Below are 24,396 nucleotides of genomic sequence, written 5' to 3'. Positions count from 1 at the left end.
GGTAAAACCATAATAATCTTTAAAAGACACCACTTATAATCGCGCAAAAACACATCCAGCCCCTAGGAATAAATACACCAGGGAGCGGCTATGTTAACCCCTTCTGGGACTTAGAGCTCTTCCGCGCTTGGTCGCCACGTGAGGATAGGAATGGTGAAACCCTGCCAGCCAGCGCACTGGAACCTTACACGATGACCAGAAAGCAATACTATTCGGCATAACACTTAAGTTTTATACGCAGCTGCTAAAGTGTTATCAACCAAAATTGTTAGGATTTATTGAGTGTTTATGAGCCAAGCATTCTGCTAACCATGGCTTACGTCATTTCACGCTCCTAACAGCCCATATCTTCCATCCCCCACCCCCACCTGCCTGTTTGTCACTGGTGGCTTGCGTGATGCTGAAAGCTATCCCAGTGGTATTTCAAATACCAGCAGGGTCACCCATGGTAGGCAGATCTCAGCAGAGCTTCTAGGCTAAGACAGACTAGAAAGAAAGGCCTGGCAATCTTCTTATGAAAATCAGCCAATGAAAACCTTATAGGTCACAACAGAGCTTTGTTCCATGCAGTGCTAGAAGATGAGCACCCATGTTGGAAACCAAAAAAAAAAACCAAACCCAGTGCCATCAAGTCAATTCCGACTCATAGCAACCCTACAGAACAGAGTAGAACTGCCCCATAGAGTTTCCAACGGGCGCCTGGCGGATTCGAACTGCTGACCCTTTGGTCAGCAACCGTAGCACTTAACCACTATGCCGCCAGGGTTTCCCATGCTGGAAGGCACTCAGAATACACAGCGGGGACAACAATGGACTCGAGCATATCAACGATCATGAAGATGGTGCAGAACAGAGCACGATTTCATCCTGCTGCGTTGTGGGGTCGCCACGAGTCGGAGCGGGCTCTGTGACGACTAACAACACCACCACTGCTCCCTGAGACAGATGTCAGCATTACCTTCGTTTCGCAGACGAAGTAACTGAAACTCAGGGAAGATAAGCAATGTGGTCGCTCAAGTCACAGGGCTTTGAAATGGCGGTGCCAGACAAACAAACAAACCCATCCTGGAGGAAGTACGGCCAGAACGCTCCTTGGCAGCAAGGATAGCGAGACTTTGGCTGGCTTACTTTGGACATGTCATCAGGAGGGACCAAGCGTTGGAGAAAGACATCATGCTTGGTAAAGAAGAGGGTCAACAAAAAGAGGGAGACCCTCAGTGAGATGGGTTGACACAGTGGCTGCCCCAATGGGCTCAAACCTGCCAACAATTGTGAGGATGGCACAGGACTGGGCAACATTCAGATCAGTTATACTTACGGTTGCCAGAGCCGACTCAGAGGCACCTGCCAACAATCCCTAAGCCCAGGGCTGTCTGACACCAGACCCCACAAGCAGGGTTGCCTCCTGGGCACTCTTAGGTTTGTGTGGTCACTAAACACCTGTGGAGTGTCTACCACGACTCAGGCGCTCTGCTAGCTGCCGAGGCTCCGGTATCAAGTGGCATACATTTAATGACGGAGAGGTAGACAGTAACCAAGTAAATAAACAACGTAACTCCTGACTACAGTGGAGGCACTCAGTTGAACGGAAACCAACAGGGTGGTATAAAGTGAATGGAGTCCCTGGGTGGTGCAAATGGTTAACAAGCTCGGCTGCTGACTCAAATGTTGGTTTGAGCCCACCCAGCAGTACCTCGAAAGAAAGGCCTGGAGACCTACTTCTAAAAAATCAGCCATTGGAAACCCTATGGAGTGCAGTTCTACTCTGACACAGGGGTTGCTGTTAGTCAGGGTCGGCTGGTTGTAAAGACAATCACTGGAGGGGAAGGCATTTGCGGGATTAGGAAAAGCTTCTCCGTGGAGGTGACGTGTCAGCCCAAACCTGAAGGATGAACAAGACCCAGCCTGGGGACAGCATCACAGGCAGGCGAACACAGGTGCAGGGGCCCTGGGAAAAAGGATACTGCCCGTGAACAAGAGGAGGAAAGGCCCCAGGGAAACGGGGCAGACAGGAAGGAAAGTGGGGAGAGAGGAAGCAAGAATTCACTCCCTCCTCTTCAGCAAGCATGTCCCTTCGCACACATTTCCATCACTAAGTTGAAAGTCTGGCTGAGAGAAGAGTTATTACATCACAAATTGTGCCCTTTACTGCGGTTATTAACCTATATCTAACTCCTCAACCTTGAAGGAGCCCTGGTGGTGCAACGGTTAAGTGCTCGGCTGCTAACCAAAAGGTTGGCGATTCGAACCCACCCGGCCACTTCGTGAGAGAAAGACCTGGCAATCTGCTGCCGTAAAGCTTACAGCAAAGAAAACCCTGTGGAGCAGTTCTACTCTGTCACATGGGGCCACTAGGAGTTGAAAATCGACTCCATGGCACCTAACCACCTAACAACCTTGATTTGATCGCAATCAAAATGCATGCCTTGAAAGCCTCAATTAACCTGAGTCCTGCCCTCCAATCCAAGCCTCGGAGAACGAAAATCAATAAGGAAATAAGAAGACACACTGAATGTGTGCAAAGACCCCCCTTCCAATACATCCTAACATCACTTCACATTCTGTCTCTCACAGCCCCCCGCCCAGGGACTACTCAAGTGCAGAGTGAGGAGCTCAGGAACCAGGGGGGCTTCATTATCAAAGGAGGTTCAGTGTGCTTAGGAACGGGCAGGACCATCGAGCAGGTATACAACACCAAGCGTTGAAACGACATGGGCTTGTGATGGACATCAAAGTAGCCAGAGCATTCAACTCTCAAAGACAAAACCATTCAGGTTAGTCAATCACGCCTGTGCGCGAAAAAAATGCAATTGAACAACAACAACAACAAAAAAGCTAGACATGAGAAAGAGGTCTGGAAATGAAAGGGGTGTAGAAATGCAGCAGACAGCTCACCTTCAGCCACTGATCGGCCTGCTCCTTGCTCTGGACGGCGAGGACCAGGGGGTCCGTCCCTTGCTGGGTGATCTTCAGCTCGTGCTTCTTCTTCTTGCTGTCCTTCGGCATGTAGGTGACACTACACCCCTGGAGGGGGAGTTCCATCTGCGGCTGCTGGTCCTTGGAGCTTTTGTAGCACTGCGGGTGACACCACACATCAGTGGACTAGAGAGTGATTTCATCAGAACGTTACAACACAAACATTGATTAAGCTCTGGCATCAGGACAACTTGAGTATCGGCAAGGCAAATGCGGGTCTAACTGAACAGCGGAAATGTTCAGTAATTGGAAAACGAATAAACCAAGAAAACGAACCCGTTGCCGTCGAGCCGATTAAGATAAGTATCCCATCTACAAAGCACAGTGCCTAGCGACGTTTTACGTCCATGTACATGAAGACACACTGACTCTCAATTCAGTAAATAGTTACAGGGCCTCTATCACGTGAGTCAGCAGCAAACAGCAAGTCCCTACCCTCCTGGCGCTTCTGTTACACGAATACGTTTTGTTACGTTTGTTGATATGACACAGCCATGATGCAGGGAGACAGTATAATAGTTTGGATACTTCGTCTCTGATTCTGTCTATCTGTAACCCCTACCACTCACTACCTGCTCACTTCATCTGCTTCCTTTCTGGAAGATGGAGGAGTAATTTTATTAAGAGCATAATTGTCAATACACAACGTACAAAACCAAAAAACCAAACCAAACCCATTGCCATCAAGTCGATTCTGACTCAATGCGACCCTACAGGACAGAGTAGAACCACCCTATAGTGTTTCCAAGGAGCAGCTGGTAGACTCGAACTGCCCAACTTTTGGTTAGCAGCCAAGCTCTTAACCACTGCACCTTCAGGGCGCCACAATGTACAAAGAGGTTTCCAAAAGGTTTGCTTTCTAGTTGAGCAGAGTCTAAAACGGAACCGCCCCACAGACCTTCACGCTAGAAATTTCAGTTGGTAAAGTCAGGACCGAGAGTTAGGTATTTTGTTCTTACTGAATCTCAGTTGGTAAAATTTAGAATAAAAACTTTGACAAAGTTTCACCCACATTTTTTTAATTTTCTAACTTGGGACCCAAAGCATACCTCTTCATGGAAATACACAGTCTACGAATTTAGACAGCTGGGTCCCAGCTCTGCTACTAATTAAAAAAAAAAAACAAAAAACAACCAGTGCTGTCGTACTTGGGGTAAATTTGCAGGTTGGGAAGCAGGTTCAGAGTGGGCAAGTCACCTGCTTAGTCAAGACAACGCGAGAAGCAGCAGCCCCAGGACTCCAGCCCAGAGCTGCGAAGGGTTCAGAGAGCCTGCGCTGCTCTCGCTAAACCATTCATGGGTGAAGGAACAGATGCCTGTGTTTAGAAACGGCTTCTAGGATCCTTCCTATTTTACAGTTTACATTTAGAAAAAATATCTATATATCTATCTCTATATTTTTTTTATTCAACTAATGGCTGCCCTATCTAAAAAGAAGAGAAAAAAACATCAACACCAAGAACCCTTAGATTGCTAGGGGTGGTTATCAGATTGTCCACATTTTGATCAAGTACAAACAAAAGGTGGAAAGGACACCAATTAACACCCCAGTGAAGGAGGCAAGAAGGGAATCCCACAGCTCTTGCTCTTCCTCAAGTCAATACCCGGAGCAGACAGGCTCTCTGCAACGGGACAGACCACCCCGGAGATGCCTGAAGACCCATCTCCAGGGAAAATAGAACAAACAAGTCATGGTGGCCCCACCTGTGTCCGAGTAGAAAGCGCTCAGCTGCTCCCCGAGGGAGGGCCGGAGCCTCAAGTCCACCCAGAGGTGCCTTGAGAGAAAGGCCTGGCCACCTACTCCCCCGCTGAACCACCGAACAGCCTGTGGAGCACAGCTCTGCTCTGGGGGGCTCCCGTGGGTCAGGATCCCGTCAATGGCAACTGCTTGGTTTTTCAGTTTTGTTTAAACTTGGGGAGCGTTTGCTTTCATCACTTCTAATTTTTTTTTAAGTGTCAGCAGGGATAATTCGGGCAGCTGGAATCCTAGGTCCCCTTTGAGCATCATAATAAAAATAACGACCTTTAATTCTGCACTTCATCCATGACAGCCGCCACATGGCTTCCCATCGATTTCTTATTCAACATTTACAGCTACTGCTGGGGGGGAGGGTATCACTACCCAGGGGAGCTGATGGGGATCAAACAAAGGGGAGAGCAGGGGAGGGGGAAAGGCGGGGAGGAAGACAACAACAGGGCTGAGGGGAGGAGGGCGGGGAGAGGGGACAGGAAACTGGTCCCTCCCTCGGCAGAATCCCGGGGCTGCCGTGAGCTCTAATCCAGAGCTGATGGTGTGTTTTTATAACGTTTATGTAATCCACATGGTACAGCCATTAGGTCAGGCTGTAAATAATGTACGCGTTAATCTTCTCTCTCTCTCTCTTTTTTTTTTTTTTCATTTCTTTATATAAATCCCCATGGCATCGTTTTGGGAACATTTTAAATTTGGGAGAAATGGAGAACACGCATGGCAAAAACATGTACACACTTTTAAAAAATGGAACACAAGCATTAATTAGCAATGTACACTGTCCCAAGGATCCACTAACTTATGACGCCCAGGAATTCACAGTCCGTAAAGTAAGTCAACCATGATTTCTAAAGCTGGGACAGAAGGAAGAGGGTAAGGGTGGGAGGGAGGGGGAGGGAGGAAGGGAGAGAGAGAGGGAGGGAGGGAGGGTGGGTGGGTGGGAGGGAGGAAAGAAGGGAGGGGAGAGGGAAGGAGGGAGAGGGTGCAAGAGAGGGAGGGAGGGAAGAAAGGAGGGAGGTAGGGAGGAAGGAAGGAAGGACGGAAGGACAGAAGGAAAGGAAGGGAAACGAACAGGGAGGAAGGAGGGAGCCTATGTCTCCTGTCTCTGCTTTTCTGTTACTGACTCTATCTTCCTGTTTTGCCTCTTGGGTTAAAGAAAAAAAAACCAGGCCTCTAACTTTCACAGAGTTTCCTTCCCAGCCACTCTCCCTCCAAGCCTGTGAGACACCTACACCCCAGCTCATGACCGACTTTGAGGAATCCACTGACTCACTAGAAGGTGGAAGTGTACCCCACGGCCCCTGACAAGTTAGATCAGCCTGCATTTCCAGGGACACGCTGCCCGGAATAGGGGTCACTTTGTCCTGGGTCGTCCTGGGCTTGTGCTGGGAGCCAGGCCCTGCCACGGTGCTGCTGCCAACCTTGGGCCATGCAGGCGCTCCACGCCAAACCTGGCAGCATCAGCAGCGTTTGCTCCGGCTTCTGAGTCCTGGCCTGGGCCAGGTGACAGCCCTGCCTCCTCAACGAGGAAGGTATCAACTGGGACAAATCCCGGCGTTTTAGATGGCAAGCCTGACCTCACCCGATCGGACACAAAACGCTTTACCAGCAGCTTGGTGTCTTTGATGACGCACAGCAGCTTGGTCCACTGGCCGAAGCGCTTTTTCCGCAGCAAGAAGGCGCAGATTTTGGCATCCTTCACAAGATCCATGGAGGCCTCCTCCGAAGGCCACTGGTGGCGCGTTTTCTTCCCCTTTCCATCTTCCTCCTCCTCGTCATAGGACTCGTAAGAGCTGCTCATTGCATCTGAGTCATAATCTTTCAAAGACAAACAAATAAGTCAACGTCAAAGGACCCAGTGACAACATCATATCTGGAACCCTACCTACGGGCTCAAATGCACATTATTGTGTTTTTAATAACCAAATGCAGAACATCGTCTCATATAGTGCTGGAAGATGAGCCCCCCGGTTGGAAGGCACTCAAAATGCCCAGTGGCCACAGCGGCGGCCTCTAGCACCCCGATGATCATGAAGATGGCGCGGGACCGGGCAGTGCTTTGTCCTATTGTACATGGGGGCACCATGAGTCAGGGTCAACTGGACAGCAAATAACAATACGCAAGTAACTTCATGAGGAAGGGGCTTTTCCATTTGGTGTACTAAGGAAAATTTATTATTAAAAAGAAGAAAAACAAACTCAAAGATTTGGGCAGTGGAAACTCAACTAAAAGTCTTCAACAAAAGTGACTAAGGAGTCACTGGGTGGCTCGTTAAGCACTGGACCACTAGCCCAAAGGCTGGCGGTTTGAGCCCACCCAGAAGTGCCTCGGGAGACAGGCCTGGCACTCTGCTTCCAAAAAGTCACAGCCTTGAAAACCATATGGAGCAGTTCTGCTCTGCACACGTGGGGTCGCCACGAGTCGGAATCCGCCCCCCAGCAACTAAAACTACGATAGCAATGAGAGGTGACTCCCTCAGGCTAGATTACGTTATAGAAAGTGGTTACGTTATATGACATGACGTTACATCCACGGGGTAGGGTTCCAGCACAGATTTGGGGGGAACACAATTCAGTCCATGACAGTGGCCAAAACTCAGCCCTTGAAAACCCTGTGGAGCGCAGCTCTGCTCTGCACACGTGGGGTCGCCATGAGTCGGAATCCACTCCGCAGCGAGCAACAACAACAAAAAACCCACTGCCGTCGCGTCGATTCCGACTCGTATCGACCCTATAGGACAGAGCAGAACTGCCCCATAGAGTTTCCAAGGAGCAGCTGGTGGGTTTGAACTGCCGACCTTTTGGTTAGCAGTCGTGGCACTTACCCACTGTGCCACCAGACAACAAAAAGTGACTAAGAATTTGCCTTTGGAAACACATCTCATCATTCGTTCTGACACCGTACCGTTGAGTCCTCCTGACGGTCTTGTGGGTAAAAGCTGTCCTTATTCTCCAGTTCATTCAATCAGATGGGACCCTTCCCCATGAAGGCCCCTTACCTGCGCACATCCACCCCTTCATGTTCAAGTTCTTTCAGGGCCACCATATCCTCCTCCCCCCTCACCCGGTATCGCCGCCTCAAAGACCCAACCTCACACTCGAGAGCCCACCCCAGGCCCTTCTGCTCAGGCCCCTCCACGGAGCTCTCAGGTAAGCCCTCTTTCTGCAGCCCTGACCTCGTTCTGCTCTACATGAATGCTTACAGTGCATGGTTTCCTGTTTCCTAAATCTATCCCACTCTCTCTTACCTCCGGGAGTCCCTGCTGGTGCAAACAGTTAAGTGTTCAACTACTAGCTGAAAGGTGAGCTGTTCAAACCCATCCCAGAGGCTCCTAGGATGACAGGCCTGGAGATCTGCTTTTGAAAGGACACAGCCTTGAAAACCCAATAGGGTAGTTCTACTCCGCACCCAAGGGTCGCCACGAGTCCAAATCCACCCAACGGCAGCTAACAACAATGACGACTCTCACCTCCAGGTCTTTGCATGTTCTGTCCCCTCTCCCTGGTGTCCTGTTCCTCCCACTCACCACCCTGCCTCTGCCTGGATTAATGCTTCTCGTCTTTCCCAGTCTCCCCTACTGGCACCTCCTCCAGGAAGCCCTCTCTGATTCACCAAGGCTGAGCTAAACACCCCTCCTCTCTGCTTCTCAACACGAGACTCAGCACATTGTATTGTAACCGCTGTTTAGTGGCCCGGCTCCCGCATCGGGGTGCAAGCTCACTGAGGTGGGGGAGCTACCTTGTTCACTGTGACACCCCAGCATCTGACACAGTACCTGGCCCAAGGGAAGAACGGTCATGTGAACTGACATCAAGCTGGCAACATACTCTGAGGGGTGTCTGGCACCTTTAATGGGTTTCGTCAGTGTCAGTGACCGTCATTAACACTGGATTATAAACCCCTGAGGTGGCGTCTGACTCATCCCTGCCCTCCATCCCAACCCCTAGAAGCACCTGGAACAAATTAGCTTTTCAGAAAATGTTCAACGAATGAACGCACTAACGATGAATGGGCGGTAAGTAAAGAGAAGCAATGGCTAGAGCAGTCGTTGTACAGTGAGGCAGAAATACCCGGCCTTATGGTGACCAAAATGGATGTTTTTTGCTCACTGAACTGGAATATAATCTGTACTCAGTAGTCAGAAGTAGGGGCTCCAGTCTGTCCCCCACTTCCTCATTTCTCTCCAGCTCTTCCTCCTGGCGGCTGGTCCTACTGGATCCGGGGCAACACCTGCCACTCACTCCTTCACCAGCACCCACAGCTGGCCAGGGTCCCGGTCCCACAACACGTTCTTCATTCCGTGGCGCACGTATGGTCCTACATCTCTGATAAAGCCACAGCTGACATGGCATTCAACGCAGCTGCCCCGAAGTTCACTGCAGACTAAAGGCTGGTGTCTTAGTTTCCTGGTTTTCTAACAGTAATAACCACGAGTGGTTGGCTTTAACGAACAGAAATTCAGTTTCTCGTAATTTAGGAGATCCAGGGGCAGTCTCTTCAGGGCTCTGGGGGAAGAGCCTTGCCTCAGTTTCTGTAGCCCTGGGTCCTCGTTCCCTGGCGATCCTCACATGGCGTGTCTTCCCCAGCTGTCTCCATGTATAATCTGCTCTTTCCATACCTCAAAAGTGATTAGATTTACTCTGCTGATGAGAACGCAAAATGGTACAACTTTAGAAAACAATATGGCGCCTCCTCAAAAAGCTAGAAATAGAAATATCGTATGATCCAGCAATCCCACTCCTAGGAATAAATCCTAGAGAAATAAGAGTTGTCACGTGAATAGACGTATGAACACACATGTTCATTGCAGTATTGTTCACAACAGCAAAAAGATGGAAACAACCTAAGTGCCCATCAACGGATGAGTGGATAAACGAACTGTGGCACAGACACGCAATGGAGTACCACACGACAATAAACAGCAATGGCGAATCTGTGAAACCTCTCACAACACCGGGGCATCTGGAGGGCATTATGCTGAGTGAAATAAGTCAGTCCCAAAGGACAAACACTGTACGCGACCACTGTCATAAGACCTCAAAAAAAGGTTTACACTCATAAAAAAGCAATCTTGGATGGTTATGAGGGAGGGGAGGGAGGAGGTCAAAACACTAACCAGACAACAGACAAGTGGTGACTTTGGTGAAGGGGAGGACAGTACACAGTTCTGGGGAAGTCAGCATAACCTGACCAGGGAAAAGGAAGCCACTGAGAGAGAGGAAAACTGGACAAATGGAAACAGGTAAACTGGGGGGGGGGGTGGGGAGGCATGCTGACACATTGCAGGGATTGCAACCAGTGTTATGAAAACATTTGTGTATAAATTTTTTGAATGGGAAATCTAATACGCTCTGTGAACTTTCACCTAAAGCAAATAAAATATATATATTTTTAAAAAGCGACTAGATTTAAGACACACCCTACACTGACGTGGCCTCATTAACAAAAACAAAGGAAGCCCTATTCCCGAAAGTGTCACACCCACAGGTACCGGGGTCAGGATTCCGATATTCGGCCCACCACAGCTGGCTAACCCTGGGCTGAGCTGAGAGGCCGACCAGGCCACGGCTGTCCAAGGAGACGCAGCTGGATCGGAGAGGACGGCCCGCAGGCCAAAGCCGGGGCTGCAACAGCACATCTTTGTTCAAGAAGCCACGCTCCGGGGCCCCGCTGACTCACTGCTCCCCAAGCTTGGCTCTTCCGGGACTCTTCTGGGACTCATTGAACAAAAGCTGCTCAGCAGACACACAGCCCCACTGAGGAACGGGACGCCACGCATCTGTGACATGGAGCTGCTCACACAGAACGTTGCCAAGGCCAAAGACAGGAAAAATGAATTACTCTTAATTTCCTCTTGTTGTGAGCTGCTCTCGAGTCAGCCCCGACTCATGGCGACCCCGAGCCCAGTGGAACAAAACGCTGCCCAGCCCTGGGCCATCCCCAAGATGGTTGTGAATTGAACTGTAAAGACCCACAGGTTCTCGCTGGCTGATTTTCAGAAGTAGGTGACCAGGCCTTTCTTCCTAGTCTGTCTTAGTCTGGAAGCTCCACTGGAACCTGTCCAGCAACGCGCTGCCTCCTCCGACAGATGGGTGGTGGCTGCGAGTGAGGTGCACTGGCCAGGAATCGAACCCACGTCTGCCACATGGAAGGTGAGAATTCTACCACCAAGCCACCAGCGCCCCTACTAGCTCCTAGGCCCTAAAAGTATGCTGGGGGGGCAGGTGGGAGGGAAGACAGAGCCAAGTGCCTCACATTTTGGGAAATACCCTCATCAAAAATGTTTTTTCTTTACTTGTTGCCATTACAAAGTTATCTAATGATTACTTTGTATCAAGTCATTTGATTTTACATGTTTTCTAATTGATCTACTATTTTCTTAAATCATTGAGACTTAGAAATTACCTGAATGCATTTCCCCAAGTAGTTCAGTAGTTCTTAATCAGAAGAGAAACTAAAACATAGACATTACAGATTTCCAAAAATTGTTATTTCATAAACTCTGTTATAGATTGAAATACAGTGCCCCCAAAGATATGCTGAAGTCCTGACCCCAGTACCTGTGAATGTGACCCTGTCTGGAAATAGGCTCTGTGAACATGTTATCAGTTAGGTTCACATGAGGTCACACTGGAGCAGGCTGGGTCCTAATCCTACATGACTGTATCCCTATAAATGAGAAGAAGCACAGAGACAGAGACAGAGGAAGGAGCCACGTGACCCCGCAACTGCAGCCCAGGAACACCAGGAGCCACCAGGAGCCAGGAGAGAGGCAGGAGCAGTCTCCCTCAGAGCCTCAGAAGGAGCCAACACAGCCGACACCCTGGTCTCAGACCCCCAGCCTCCAGGCTGTGAGAGGATACATTTCTGTTCTTCTAAGTCACCCAGTGTAGGGTATTGTTACAGCCACCCCAGGAAACCAGTGGAGCCCCCTTACAGAACCACCTTTCTCTCTCCTTGGGCACCCAATACCGACAGAGCTTTCTGTGTGCCAGGGCTGCTCAGGGTGCCGGAAAATCTGTGCCCTTATCTCCTCCTCACATTCAGAAAAAAGATGCCCCAGGGATACTTCCTATAACGACCTCCTTCAGACAATCCTATAGATTCCGCTGGCTGACAAGGCTGTGCTTGTTCAGTGCCAGGGGAAAGAAAGGCCAGAAAGTGCAAGGTCCCTGGCAGAGGAGTTTCCAGGTCAGGTCAAAATAACGTGGGGATGAAGAAGAGCATGTTCGCAAGAAGTCAGGCGAGACGAAATAGCACAGGGTGGAACTGGAAAGTCAGGGAAGCTGCCGTTAGAGTCGGCAATCGCTCTTTTACTTCCCCTTTTACCTACATTTTATAAGAAGGTGTTACGGACTGAATTGTGTCCCCCAAAACTACGTGTTGGAATTCTGACCCCCCATACCTGTAGCTGCGATCCCATTCAGGAACAGGGCTTTTTTCATCGTGTTAATGCCGTCATATCAGTGTTGTTGTCGTTGTTAGGTGCCATGGGCTCGATTCTAACTCAGTCACAACAAAAGGAAACACTGCCCGGTCCTGCGCCATCCTCGCAGTAGTTTCTGTGTTTAAAGCCATTGTCGCAGCCACTGTGTCGATCCGTCTCATTGAGGGTCTTCCTCTTTTCCGCTGACCCTGTACTTTGCCAAGCGTGGTGTCCTTCTCCCGGGACTGGACCCTCCTGACAACATGTCCAAATTAAATGAGACAAAGTCTCACCACCCTTGCTCTAAGGAGCATTCTGGCTGTACTTCTTTCAAGACAGATTTGTTCGTTCTTCTGGCAGTCCACGGTATATTCGATATTCTTTGCCAACACCACAACTCGAAGGCGTCAATTCTCCTTCCGTCTTCCTCAATCACTGTCCAGCTTTCACGTGCATACGAAGTGATTGAAAACACCATGGCTCGGGTCAGGCCCACCTCAAAGTAACATCTTTGCTCTTCAACACTTTAAAGAGGTTTTTTGCAGCAGATTTACCCAATGCAATGTGTCTTTTGATTTCTTGACTGCTGTTTCCATGGCTGTTGATTGCGGATCCAGGTAAAATGAAATCCTTGACAACTTCAATCTTTTCACATCGGTGTAGCGTGTCTTAAACCAACCCCTGCTGAGTGATTTAGAGGAAGGTTCTCAAAGAGATGGACTGACACAGCGGCTGCAATGACGGGCTCAAACATAACAACGAATGTGAGGACAGTGCGGGACCGGGCAGTGCTTTGTTCTGTTGTGTACAGGGCTGCTGTGAGTCAGAAGCAAGACAATAGCACCTACCAACAAGAAGAAGAAGGGAAAAGACTCCAGGGGAGTCAGGAGTCTGTTTTTTGGCAGGTACTCCCGTGATTCTTATAACCACGGGCAAGCTTTGGAAACACGCCCCTGGACCTCTGCATTGAGAAGTATGGGCCTTGGGTTCTAAGCGGGCAAAGGGAAGCTCCCTCACCCCCCGCTCTCAGGCTGCAGGCAGAATGGCTCTCAGAACTCCTAGAAAGAAAGAAACTCCACTGGTCTGAGACTCCTGGCAACCGGGACTAGATCTTACAGCCTCCCTCCCTACCCTCCCTCCTCCCCGACCCCAAGAGTCCAGCAGAGCCCCTCCCTCCTGGCCCCCCTGCATGGAGGAGCGGCCAATTCCTAGGACAGACCCTCACTCACACATTAAGTAAAACCTGAGAAGCTGCCTGGAAGTCATATGAGAGATACACTTACATGTTAACAGAGAGAGACACAGAGAGAGGACGAGAGGAGACAGGGCGAGAGACAGAAACACAGAGACAGAGATTGCGGGGCAGCGAATACTTAATACGGCCCTTCTAGCCACAGTCTTTGTGACTCCCACACAATGCTTGGGTTGTTGTTGCTGTTGATAGATGCCATTGAGGCAGCTCCAACTCATAGTGACAGCATGTAAAACAGAACAAAACACTGCCCGGCCCTGTGCCATCCTCACAATCGTTGTTATGCTTGAGCTCATTGTTGCAGCCACTGTGTCAATTCACCTCGTTGAGGGTCTTCTTCTTTTCTGCTGACCCTGTACTCTGCCAAGCTTGATGTCCTTCTCCAGGGACTGATCCCTCCTGACAACATGTCCAATGTATGTAAGATGCAGTCTCGCCATCCTTGCCTCTAAGGAGCATTTTGGCTGCACTGGATTGGGTGGAATTATGCAAGTAAGGTGCCTGAGGCCCATCAAAGGGATTGGACAGCATAGAAACCTTTTGAGGGTGGGGCCATGCAAATAAGGCGTATGGAACCCTTGTAGGGGATTGGTCAGTTTTGCCATTCCACTAGGCTTAAAGAAAGCCAATACCACAAGTGGAAAGGGGAGACCTCACTATGATCAGAAGAACAGCCAGGAGTGGAACGTGTCCCTTGGACCTGGGGTACCTGGGCTGAGAACCTTCTAGACCTAGGTGACAGAGGGAGAAAGAGAGAGGCAGAGACAGCTGTAACAGCAGAGATGGCACAAGATGGCGAGGAGTGGTGGCAAGCACGGCAGGGTCTAGCCACAGAGAAACAGTAGCAGCAGAACAAGGAGACCAGCTGAGACAGCGCTGTGGGCTTTCTGGCCCATGGAGCGAGGCGGCTACAGTGGGCAAGCTGACCCACGGAGCTAGAGGCCTGAGGACCTTCAGGCTGAGGCTTATTGGCAGAGCAGAGGGACTTCGGACACTTTCTGGTGGAACTTAACAGCTTTGTAACATTTGCCCAAGCAGGGGCTGAGGGGCCGAGGGGCCAAGGGTGAGGCCTGCCTGTGGGCAGAGCTGAGAAAAGCCTGTCCTGATGGGAGAAGCAAATCCTGCCTGAGTCATTCCTGATCCTGAATTGTAACCTGTTATTTCCCTAATAAAACCCGTAACTGTGAGCATGGTCTGTGAGTGCTGTGTGGCCATTGCCGTGAATTATCGAACCCAGCAAAGAAGTAGAGAGTGTCGTGGAAGGGATGGCTGGTGTCAGAACTGGTAAAAAGTTTGGAGGGTGGTGGTATGTCTGACCTCCACCCCACAGGTGACGCCGATGGTGGTTCTCTCTCCCCCTCGTGAAGTTAGATGAGGTCTGACGCCACCGTGCCATTTTTACAGATACAGAGAAGGAGAGAGAGAGGCAGAGAAAGAAAAACAGAACGGGGGGAGAGAGAGTGAGTGAGCAAGCTAGAGTGAGAGAGAGGAGAGACACAGACACAGGGAAAGAGAGAGAGGAGAGAGACAGGGAGAGAGAGGAGAGAGACAGAGAGAGCTACAGAGACATGAGCGATGAAAAAGAGAGAGAGATACAGAGACAGAGAGACAGAAAGTCGAGAGACAGAGTGAGCTAGCAAGCTAGAGACAGGGGAGAAAGAGAGACAGAGACAGAGAGACAGAGCGAGTAGAGAGAGAGCTACGAAGTCTCTAAATTACCTCCCTCAGGCTCCGTGTCGGCTCCCCATTTCCCCGTTTACTTGCACCTTTTCCTTCTCGATTTAGGGTGTCACTAACCAGATCACACTGCCAGCATCTGACTGAAATTTAAGATTTACCTCTCCCACTTCCGGAGATGGATGGTGGTGGCCGCCCAACAAGGTGAGTGTAATGAATGTCACTGAGCTGTAAGCTCAGAAATGGTTAAAATTGGCAAGGATTCTGTTATATACTTTACCACAATTAAAAAAAAAAGATGGAGGGGGGTCTCGTGCTCGTAGTGTGCACCCATAAAACAGTCAAAAGCCGTTTCCTTCTCTGATGTCGCTGCCACAACAGCACCTCATTTATTCCGAGCCGGGGTGGGAGGGGTGGTGAGGAGAATCCCAATTCCCCAATTCTGACGGGACGTTTCCGAGAAGAAAACGTTACTGGAGGCACTGCTGTCAAATCCACGTAGTACGTGGGATCAGAATAGATTAATGCTTAGTAGGAGTGACTGGGGCCTTCTGTAAGAAGGACCCTTATAAAGGTTAATTCATAATTCACTTTTTTAAACTGTAAATTGATATTTCATAGTTTAAGTAAACCATAAAAAAAAAAAAACACAGTTGCCCTCGAGTCCCCTCTGACTCGTGGCGACCCCATGAGCATCAGATAGAACTGCTCCACAGGGTTTCCATGGCTGTGCCTTCTCAGAGGCAGGTCTCCAATCCTTTCGTCTGAGGTACCTCTGGGTGGGCTTGAACTGCCAACCTTTAGGTCAGTAGTCAAGCATGTAACCATTTGCTCCACCCGGGGACCATATAGTTGACTCAAAAGCCCATTAAACTGGATAAATTACCACTTTGCGATTGATTTGGACTACTCGTTTTTTAAAGCCACCCTTTTGAGCCTCGGGTGCATCGCTTCAAAGATTTTTTTACATCTTTACATCTTTAAAGAGGGACATTACCCTTAGCCAGCAATTGCTTCGTGGTGACTTGACCTGAGCCGTGGCCCTGAAGGCACACGCCCGCTGTGCTGAGTCTACAGGTAACGGGCACAGCACAAGGCCAGGCGTGTCACCAGCAGCCCAGCCAGCATCGTCTTAATTTCTGGTGATTTTTGCTGTTGTTGAATTAATGAAGATAAGATCCATCCTAGTACTTGTAAGGTACTTTAGACTTATCAATGGGAGAAAGGCCTGGTGATCTAATGCCAAACAATCGGCCACTGAAAACCCTGCAGAGTACAGTTCTACTGACACACATGGGGTCGCCATGAGTTGGGTCATCTCTATGGCCCTTGGTTTGGTTTTTCGTTGATTTTAGACTTTTCCAAACCTTTCTGTCTTTACCTCTTTGGGGTCAACATGTACTAACTTCTCATCTCCACAGCATTTTTTTAATGCCTCACTTCCCCGTACGCCCCGATGAGGAGTGAGGTCCCAACACTCACTTGACGTGATGTATTCCGGAGCCTTCCCGGGGCTCAAGGGCACAGCTTCCTCATAATAGTCTTCAGGGAGAGAGGAGGTGGGTAACGGTGGCGGCCCACTGTCGGGAGGCTGAGGAAGGCAAGAGGAAAGGGGGACAACAACACAGACGTGAGTGTCAACGTTAGAAGCGTGTCCTCTAGTTCCAGTGAATGAATGACTATAAAGCAAACTGGGAAGATGTGTGTCACAGAGCCCTGGTGGCACAATAGTTAAGGGCTCGGCTGTTAACCAAAAGGTCAGTAGTTCAAATCCATCAGCTGGTCCCTTGCAAACCCTTTGGGGCAGTTCTGCTCTGTACTGTAGGGTCACTATGAGTCGGAATCAACTTGACGGCAACTGCTTTGGTGTCGGTTTGGTATGTCACAGAGTGGGAGTCCCTGGGTGATGCAAACGGATTACGCATTTGGCTGCTAACTGAAAGGCTGAAGGTTCAAGCCCACCCAGAGCCACCTCAGAAGAAAAACCTGATGATCTAAGATGATCTACCTCCCACAAAATCAGCCCCTGAGCCCTACGGAGCACAGCTCTACTCTGCACACACGGGGTCACCATGAGCCAGGGTCAGATCAGCCCCTGAGCCCTACGGAGCACAGCTCTACTCTGCACACACGGGGTCACCATGAGTCAGGGTCAGCTCAACAGCCAGTTGGTTTTTGGTTTCATGTCACGGAACAGAGGCCCCAACTTAAAAATCTACCAAGTCAAGTTTCCAAGTGGAATTATGTTCCAAGAAATCAAAGGGTTTCTTCTTCATTTAAGCTCTCTGTAATTGTACGGTGAGACCCCACCACTTCCCATGGCACTCAGCTCCCGCATCCAAGGGGACCTCAATCAACCGCTCCTCGCTCCCACCAGATGAAGGGGGATAACACGCTCACTCGCGGTCACCCTACAGTGTTCCTTCAGACGCTGACACAGTGGTCTTCTCCCACCCCCATCTTACTCCCTGGACTAGAAAACCTAAGCCCTTTGCGCTCCTGTCACTGAGCTGGCTTCCCAGACCACTGTGATTCCGTGGAATTCTTCGGTCGGACCCTGTCTCGATCCTGCATATCTTCCCGAAGGGGCAGAGCCTGACCAGGAGCCTGACGCTCCTCACCCAGCATCAGGCCGAGTGTGCAGGGTGTCCACTCCCACATTGCAATCACTTACTTGTTGTTTGGGGAAAAAGGTTGTTTGGTTCACTGTGTGTCTTGGATTCACGAAATGAACAGGTGCTCACTTAGCACACAGAAGTGGTCAAGCTAGTCACGTCCTGGGAAACCGTAAGGAATCGTTGCATCTTGAGAAATGCTAATGAAACAGCACTGGTCAGACCCCTTTCTGAGGACCACAGACAATGCAAAGATAGGGGAGGCCAGGGGTGTACTCTCTTCATGGGTGAAACTTCGGAACAGATACTTCCAAATCCAGGAGCCCTGGTAGCACAACAGTGAAGCACTAGGCTGCTAATCAAAAGGTGAGCAGTTCTAACCCACCCAGTGGCTCTGTGGGAGAAAGGCCTGGCAGTCTGCTCCCGTAGAGGTTACAGCCTAGAAAACTCTATGGGGCAGTTCTACTGTGTCACATGGGGTTGCTGTGGTACAAAACAGACTCAACAGCACCCAACAACAACTTCCAAACCCTATTGGCAGTAGTGTACTTGCTACAACCTTCTAACACACATGCCTTACATTCCATAATTGCACTTCTACAAATATATGCCAAGAAGGTCAACTGGTCACCTGAGCAAAAATGTATGTTGTTGTTGTTGTTGGGCAAAAATGTGTGCCACCAAGTTGATTGTGACTGATATTGACCCCACGGGACAGAGGAGAACTGCTCCATAAGGTTTCCTTGGCTGTAATAATCTTTACAGGAGCAGATCGCCAGCTCTTTTCACTTTTGGAGCAGCTGGGTGAGTTTAAACTGCCAATCTTTTGGTTAGCAGCTCAGTGCTTAACTAGTGCACCACCAGGACTCCTTAAAAAAATGTATAAAGATGCTCAATGAAAGTTTAGCAAAATCTAGAAGCAATTTAAATGTCCACTGAGAGAAGAACACTTAAATATACTGATATATGGACATGCAGATATTTAAATGGGTAATGCATATCTATAGTTGTTTACTTGAAAAACCTCTACTAGATGCTACTGAATTAAAAAAAAATGGAGTTCTAGAACCTTCTGTCTATAAAATGTGTGTGGTTCTGCTTGTTACAGTTGTTGTTAGGTGTCATCAAGTCAGTTCAGATCCTACGTACAACAGAATGAAACACTGCCCGGTCCTGCACCACCCTCACAATCGTTGCTATGTTTGAGCTCACTGTAGCCACTGTGTCAATCCGTCTTCTTGAGTGCCTTCTTCTTTTTCACTGGCCCTCTATTTTACCAAGCATGATGTCTTTCTCCATGGACTGGGCCCTCCTGATAACATGTCCAAAGTCAGTGTCACGGATTGAATTGTGTCCCCAGAAAATATCTGTCAACTTAGCTAGGCCATGATTCCCAGTATTGTGTGGTTGGCCTCCATTTTGTCATCTGATGTGATTTTCCTGTGTTGTAAATTCTGCCTCTATAACGTTAATGAGGCAGAATTAGAGGCAGTTAAATTAATGAGGCAGGACTCAATCTACAAGATTAGGTTGTGTTTTAAGTCAATCTCTTTTGAGATATAAAAGAGAGAAGTGAGCAGAGAGACAGGGGACCTCATATAGCCAAGAAACAAGAGCCAGGAGAAGAGTGCGTCCTTTGGACCCGGGGCCCCTGGGCTGAGAAGCTCCTAGATGGGGAAAAGATTGACAATAAGGACCTTCCCCAAGAGCCGACAGAGAGAGAAAGCCTTCCCCGGAGCTGGCCCCTGAATTCAGACTTCTAGCCTCCTAGACTGTGAGAGAATAAATTTCTCTTTGTTAAAGCCATTCACTTGTGGTATTTCTGTTATAGCAGCACTGGATAACCCAGACAGAATGTGGTACCAAGACAGTGGGGTGTCGCTCTAACAAAACCAAAAAAAAGCCAAGCTCCCTGCCATCAAGTCGATTCCAACTCATAGCGACACTATAGGACAGAGCAGAACTGCCCCACAAAGCACCTGGTGGATCCTAACTGCTGACCTTTTGGTGAGCAGACGTAGCTCTTAACCACCATGCCAGCTGCTCTAACAGATACCTACAACGTGGAAGTGGCTTTGAAACCGTGAATGGGTAAGGGCTGGAAGGGTTTTAAAGTGCCTAACAGTAAAAGCCTAGATCGCCTTGAAAAGACTGTTGGTGGAATTATGGATGTCGGAGACAGTTCCAGCGAGGACTCAGAAGGAAGTGAGGGGGCTGCTACACCGGAGACAGTGCGGACAATGAGAAGCAGCAGCAGCAGAACCAGGAGAGCGGCGCGAGGCAGCGCTGGAGCCGGCCCATGGAGCAACACAGCTGAGTGTCTTTGGCAGGAGGCTTCCTGGCAGAGTGGGGTGCCTCCAGGCACTTACCGATGGAGCCAACGAGCTTTGGAACACTTGCCTGTGCCGGGCAGATGCGGGCAGTGAGGCTCAAGGGGCCAAGAGGCCAAGGAACCAGGAGGCAGAAGCTGAAGAGACAGGTGACACAGAAAGCAGAGCTGCCTCTGTCTCAAAGGGCGGAGCCGCCACCCAGATGGACTAGGAGAGTGAGGCCACCCAGATGGACTAGGAGAGTGAGGCCACTCAGATGGACTAGGAGAGTGAGGCCACTCAGATGGACTAGGAGAGTGAGGCCACTCAGATGGACTAGGAGAGTGAGGCCACTCAGATGGACTAGGAGAGTGAGGCCACTCAGATGGACTAGGAGAGTGAGGCCACCCAGATGGACTAGGAGAGTGAGGCCACCCAGATGGACTAGGAGAAGGAGGCCACTCAGATGGACTAGGAGAGTGAGGCCACCCAGATGGCCTAGGAGAGTGAGGCCACCCAGATGGACTAGGAGAAGGAGGCCACCCAAATTCGAGCGAGCAGATGGACTAGGAGAAGGAGGCCACCCAAATTCGAGCGAGCAGATGGACTAGGAGAAGGAGGCCACCCAAATTCGAGCGAGCAGATGGACTAGGAGAAGGAGGCCACCCAAATTCGAGCGAGCAGATGGACTAGGAGAAGGAGGCCACCCAAATTTGAGCGAGCAGATGGACTAGGAGAAGGAGGCCACCCAAATTCGAGCGAGCAGATAGACTAGGAGAAGGAGGCCACCCAAATTTGAGCGAGCAGATGGACTAGGAGAAGGAGGCCACCCAAATTCGAGCGAGCAGATGGACTAGGAGAAGGAGGCCACCCAAATTCGAGCGAGCAGATGGACTAGGAGAGTGAGGCCACCCAAATTCGAGCGAGCAGATGGACTAGGAGAAGGAGGCCACCCAAATTCGAGCAGGCAGATGGACTAGGAGAAGGAGGCCACCCAAATTCGAGCGAGCAGATGGACTAGGAGAAGGAGGCCACCCAAATTCGAGCGAGCAGAGTTGCTGTCCAGTGGGCCTGGAGGCAGAGCTGCAGCTCAGGGCCGAGGGGCCTCCACTCAGAATCTGGAGAGCGTGGCCAATGCCTGGAGTCTGGAGGGCAGGGCCATTGTGTAAATGGTCTCAGAGAACAGAGGATTATTTTCAAGCCTTGAGAGCTAATGTAATGTGTTCTGGCGACTTGCTTGGTGACTGTTACGCCTTCTTTCCCTACTTTCTTCCATTTGTAATGGAAATGTCTACATTGTGCCTGCTCCACCATTGTTATTTGGAAGCAGATAACTTGTATTCTAGATTTCACAGATGAAGAGGAATTTTTGGATTTTGGACTTGGAGTTGATTTAAGACTTTTGCTATGATAGGATGGAGTAAATGTGTTTTACATGGGGCAAGGACATGAATTTTGGAAGGCCAAAGGGTGGAATGGCATGGATTGAATTGTGTCCCCCCAAAATATATGTCAACATGGCTAGGCCATAATTCCCAGTACTGCGTGATTGTCCACCATTTTTCATCCGGTGTGATTTTCCTGTGTTGTAAATCCCCCTCTGTGATGTCAACGAGGCAGAAGTAGAGGCAGTTACGTTAGCGAGGCAGGACTCCGTCTACAGGATTAGGTTTTGTCTTGAGTCAATCTCTTTTGAGATATAAAAGAGAGAAGCAGGAAGAGAGACGTGTGGACCTCATACCTCTAAGAAAATAGTGCCAGAAGCAGAGCGTGTCTTTTGGACCTGGGGTTCCTGCACTGAGAAGCTCCTAGACCAGGGGAAGGTTGGTCACAGAACTTTCCTCCAGAGCCGACAGGGAGAGAAAGCCCTCCGCTGGAGCTGGCGCCCTGAGTGGGGACTTCTAGCCCCTTGGGCTGTGTGGGAATAAACCTCTGACCGTTGAAGCCATCAGCTTGTGGTCTTTCTGTTACAGCAGCTCTAGATAACTAAAGCAGTACGTGAGATGCAGTCTCGCCATCCTTACTTCTAAGGAACATTCCTGCTGTACTTCTTCCAAGACAGGTTTGTTCATTCTTTTGGCAGTCCGTGGTATTTCCAATATTCTTCGCCAACACCACAATTCAAAGGCGTCAATTCTTCTTTGGTCTTCCTTATTCATTATCCAGCTTTTGAATGCATATGAGACAACTGAAAATACCATGGCCTGGGTCAGGCGCACCTTAGTCTTCAAGGTGACATCTTTGCTTTTCAACACTTTAAAGAGGTCTCTGTTTACATACGTGGAAAGGCAGAACGCCATTCACCAACATGTTAACAAATGATTGGCTGCCTCTGAGTTTTTTCCTCTTTTTTATACATCTCTGTATTGCATAGATTTTCTACACCATTGTTATGGATTGAATTGTACACCTCCCCCCAAAAAAGAAAAAGAAATGTGGGACTCCTGTACCTGTATGAGAAGCCCTGGTGACACAGTGGTTAAGAACTACAGCTGCTAACCAAAAGGTTGGCAGTCCAAATCCTCCAGCCACTCCTTGTAAACCCTATGGGGCAGTTCTACTCTGCCCTATAGGGTCGCTATAAATTGGAATCAACTTGACAGCAATGGGTTTGGTTTGGTTTTGGTCTGGTGCTTGTATATGTGACCCAGTTTGGAAATGGGGGGTTTCTTTTATGTTAACAAGGTCATCCCAGAGTAAGGTGGGTCCTAAACCTAATACTTTCTGAGTGGTATCTTATAAAGATAGCGGAACAGACACAGGGACACCCATCGAGGGAAGACAGGCACCATGCAAGGATCGTCTACAAGCAAAGCAATGCCAAGGGTCACCCAAAGTCACCAGAAACTAGGAGAGAAGCCACAGCAGGAATCCACACAGCTGAGACCCTGATCTGGACTTTTACCCTGAGGAACTATGAGAGAACACATTTCTGTTTTTAAAGGCACCCACTTGTGGTATTTTTTTTTTTTTTTTATGGTGGCCCTAGCATTTACCATTTTTAAAATCAAGAAAAAATTAAACTATCTCCCCCTCAAACAATAATACTCCTAGGGGGCACGAGAAGGCCCTTTCCCTCCAGAAGGCATCGGCACTGCACCCCTGAGGTCATTTATCCTGGAAATCCCTCCACAGGGGCTCAGACACTTTGGCGCGTATTTCACAATTTGTTTGAGAAAAACAGGAGAGAAATTGAGAGGGGGGCCCAGCTGCTACTAGGACCACTGCTTTCAGAGGAAAACCTTCTTTCTGATCCTTTATGACAGGTAGGAATTCCCTGCTCGTGTAATTAATAGGAATAAAAAAATAGGCATGACGCAGGGAAGGCCGGCATCCCAAAGGGATCGTGAAGGCCCAGGGACAGACAGGAAGCCTGAGGAGAACGCGGACACGCAGCTCGAGTGACGTCCCAGCCCATCAGCATTCCTGGGTCTGTGCAGCCTGCTCCTCACTGAGGTCCCAGTGCCCTCACCTCTTAACCTGGTGGTGCAGTAGTTAAGAACTCAGCTGCCAACCAAAAGGTCAGCAGTTCGAATCCACCAGCCACTCCTTGGAAACCCTCTACTGCCCATTTGAGCTCCAAGATTCCACTCCTAGTATTCTTACAAGTCTGCAGGTCAATAGGCAACAGTGCCAACTTTGTTCAAAACTGCAGGGAGAAAGGGCCTTTTATCCTTCATTACTGGTTGTTGTTGTTGGGTGTCGTTGAGTCGATTCCAAATCATAAAGACCCCATGTGATGGAGTAGAGCTGCTCCATGGGGTTTCCTAGGCTGTAAAACTCTTTACGGGAGCAGGTCGCCAAGCCTTGCTCCTGTGGAGCTGCTGGGTGGGTTTGAACCACCAACCTCTTGGTTAGAAGCCAAGCACTTAACCACTGTGCCAGGGGGCTCCTTCACTAAATGGAAAATAGCATTACAATCTGCAACCTGAGTTGTTCTTGTTGATAGCTGCTGTTGAGCTGTCCTCCGACACAGGGCAACCCCATGCTTAACGGGATGAAACACTGCCTGGTCCTGCACCATCCCCATGATCGGCGTGGATCAGACCGCTCTGAGCCCCAGCATTGTCACTGACTGAGTTTTTGAAACAGATCATCACCAGAGACGCAGAGATGCTGAGACAGAAAGATGGAGGATCCCTGTGGATGGCAAAAGTCCAATCCACGATCTACCACGGGGATGGCACAGATCAGGTGGCTTTCGTTCCGTCGTGCATGGGATCGCCAGGAGCCGGGGCCGACTGGAAGGCAGCAGCTAAGCACAAGAGCTCTTCTGGAAAAATAAAAGTTTTTATCAAAAACACATCCCATTCTACCCAGATCACCGTTGGACTTGCCTTCCACACAGACTTGAACCAGCACTGGGAAAACAGTCAGGCATACCTTCTTGT

General features: G+C 49.5%; 1 protein-coding gene across 5 annotated transcripts in view; it reads right to left on the bottom strand.

Moving 5' to 3' along the window:
* The window catches only part of AFAP1 (actin filament associated protein 1), a 201,577-nt gene that overhangs the window by 99,674 nt on the left and 77,507 nt on the right, over positions 1-24,396 (bottom strand). For all 5 annotated transcript variants that reach the window (XM_064286205.1, XM_064286201.1, XM_064286204.1 and 2 more), the window contains exons 4-6: positions 16,564-16,672; positions 6,332-6,543; positions 2,896-3,075 (exon numbers count right to left, since the gene is read on the bottom strand). In XM_064286205.1, coding sequence (XP_064142275.1) covers positions 2,896-3,075; positions 6,332-6,543; positions 16,564-16,672 — 501 coding nt within the window. The remainder of the gene's footprint in view (positions 1-2,895; positions 3,076-6,331; positions 6,544-16,563; positions 16,673-24,396) is intronic.

The sequence above is a fragment of the Loxodonta africana genome, chromosome 5 (assembly GCF_030014295.1).
Source record: "Loxodonta africana isolate mLoxAfr1 chromosome 5, mLoxAfr1.hap2, whole genome shotgun sequence".
Classification (NCBI taxonomy): domain Eukaryota; kingdom Metazoa; phylum Chordata; class Mammalia; order Proboscidea; family Elephantidae; genus Loxodonta; species Loxodonta africana.
The sequence above is the reverse complement of the archived record's forward strand: the minus strand, read 5'-3'. Positions and strand labels throughout refer to the sequence as shown.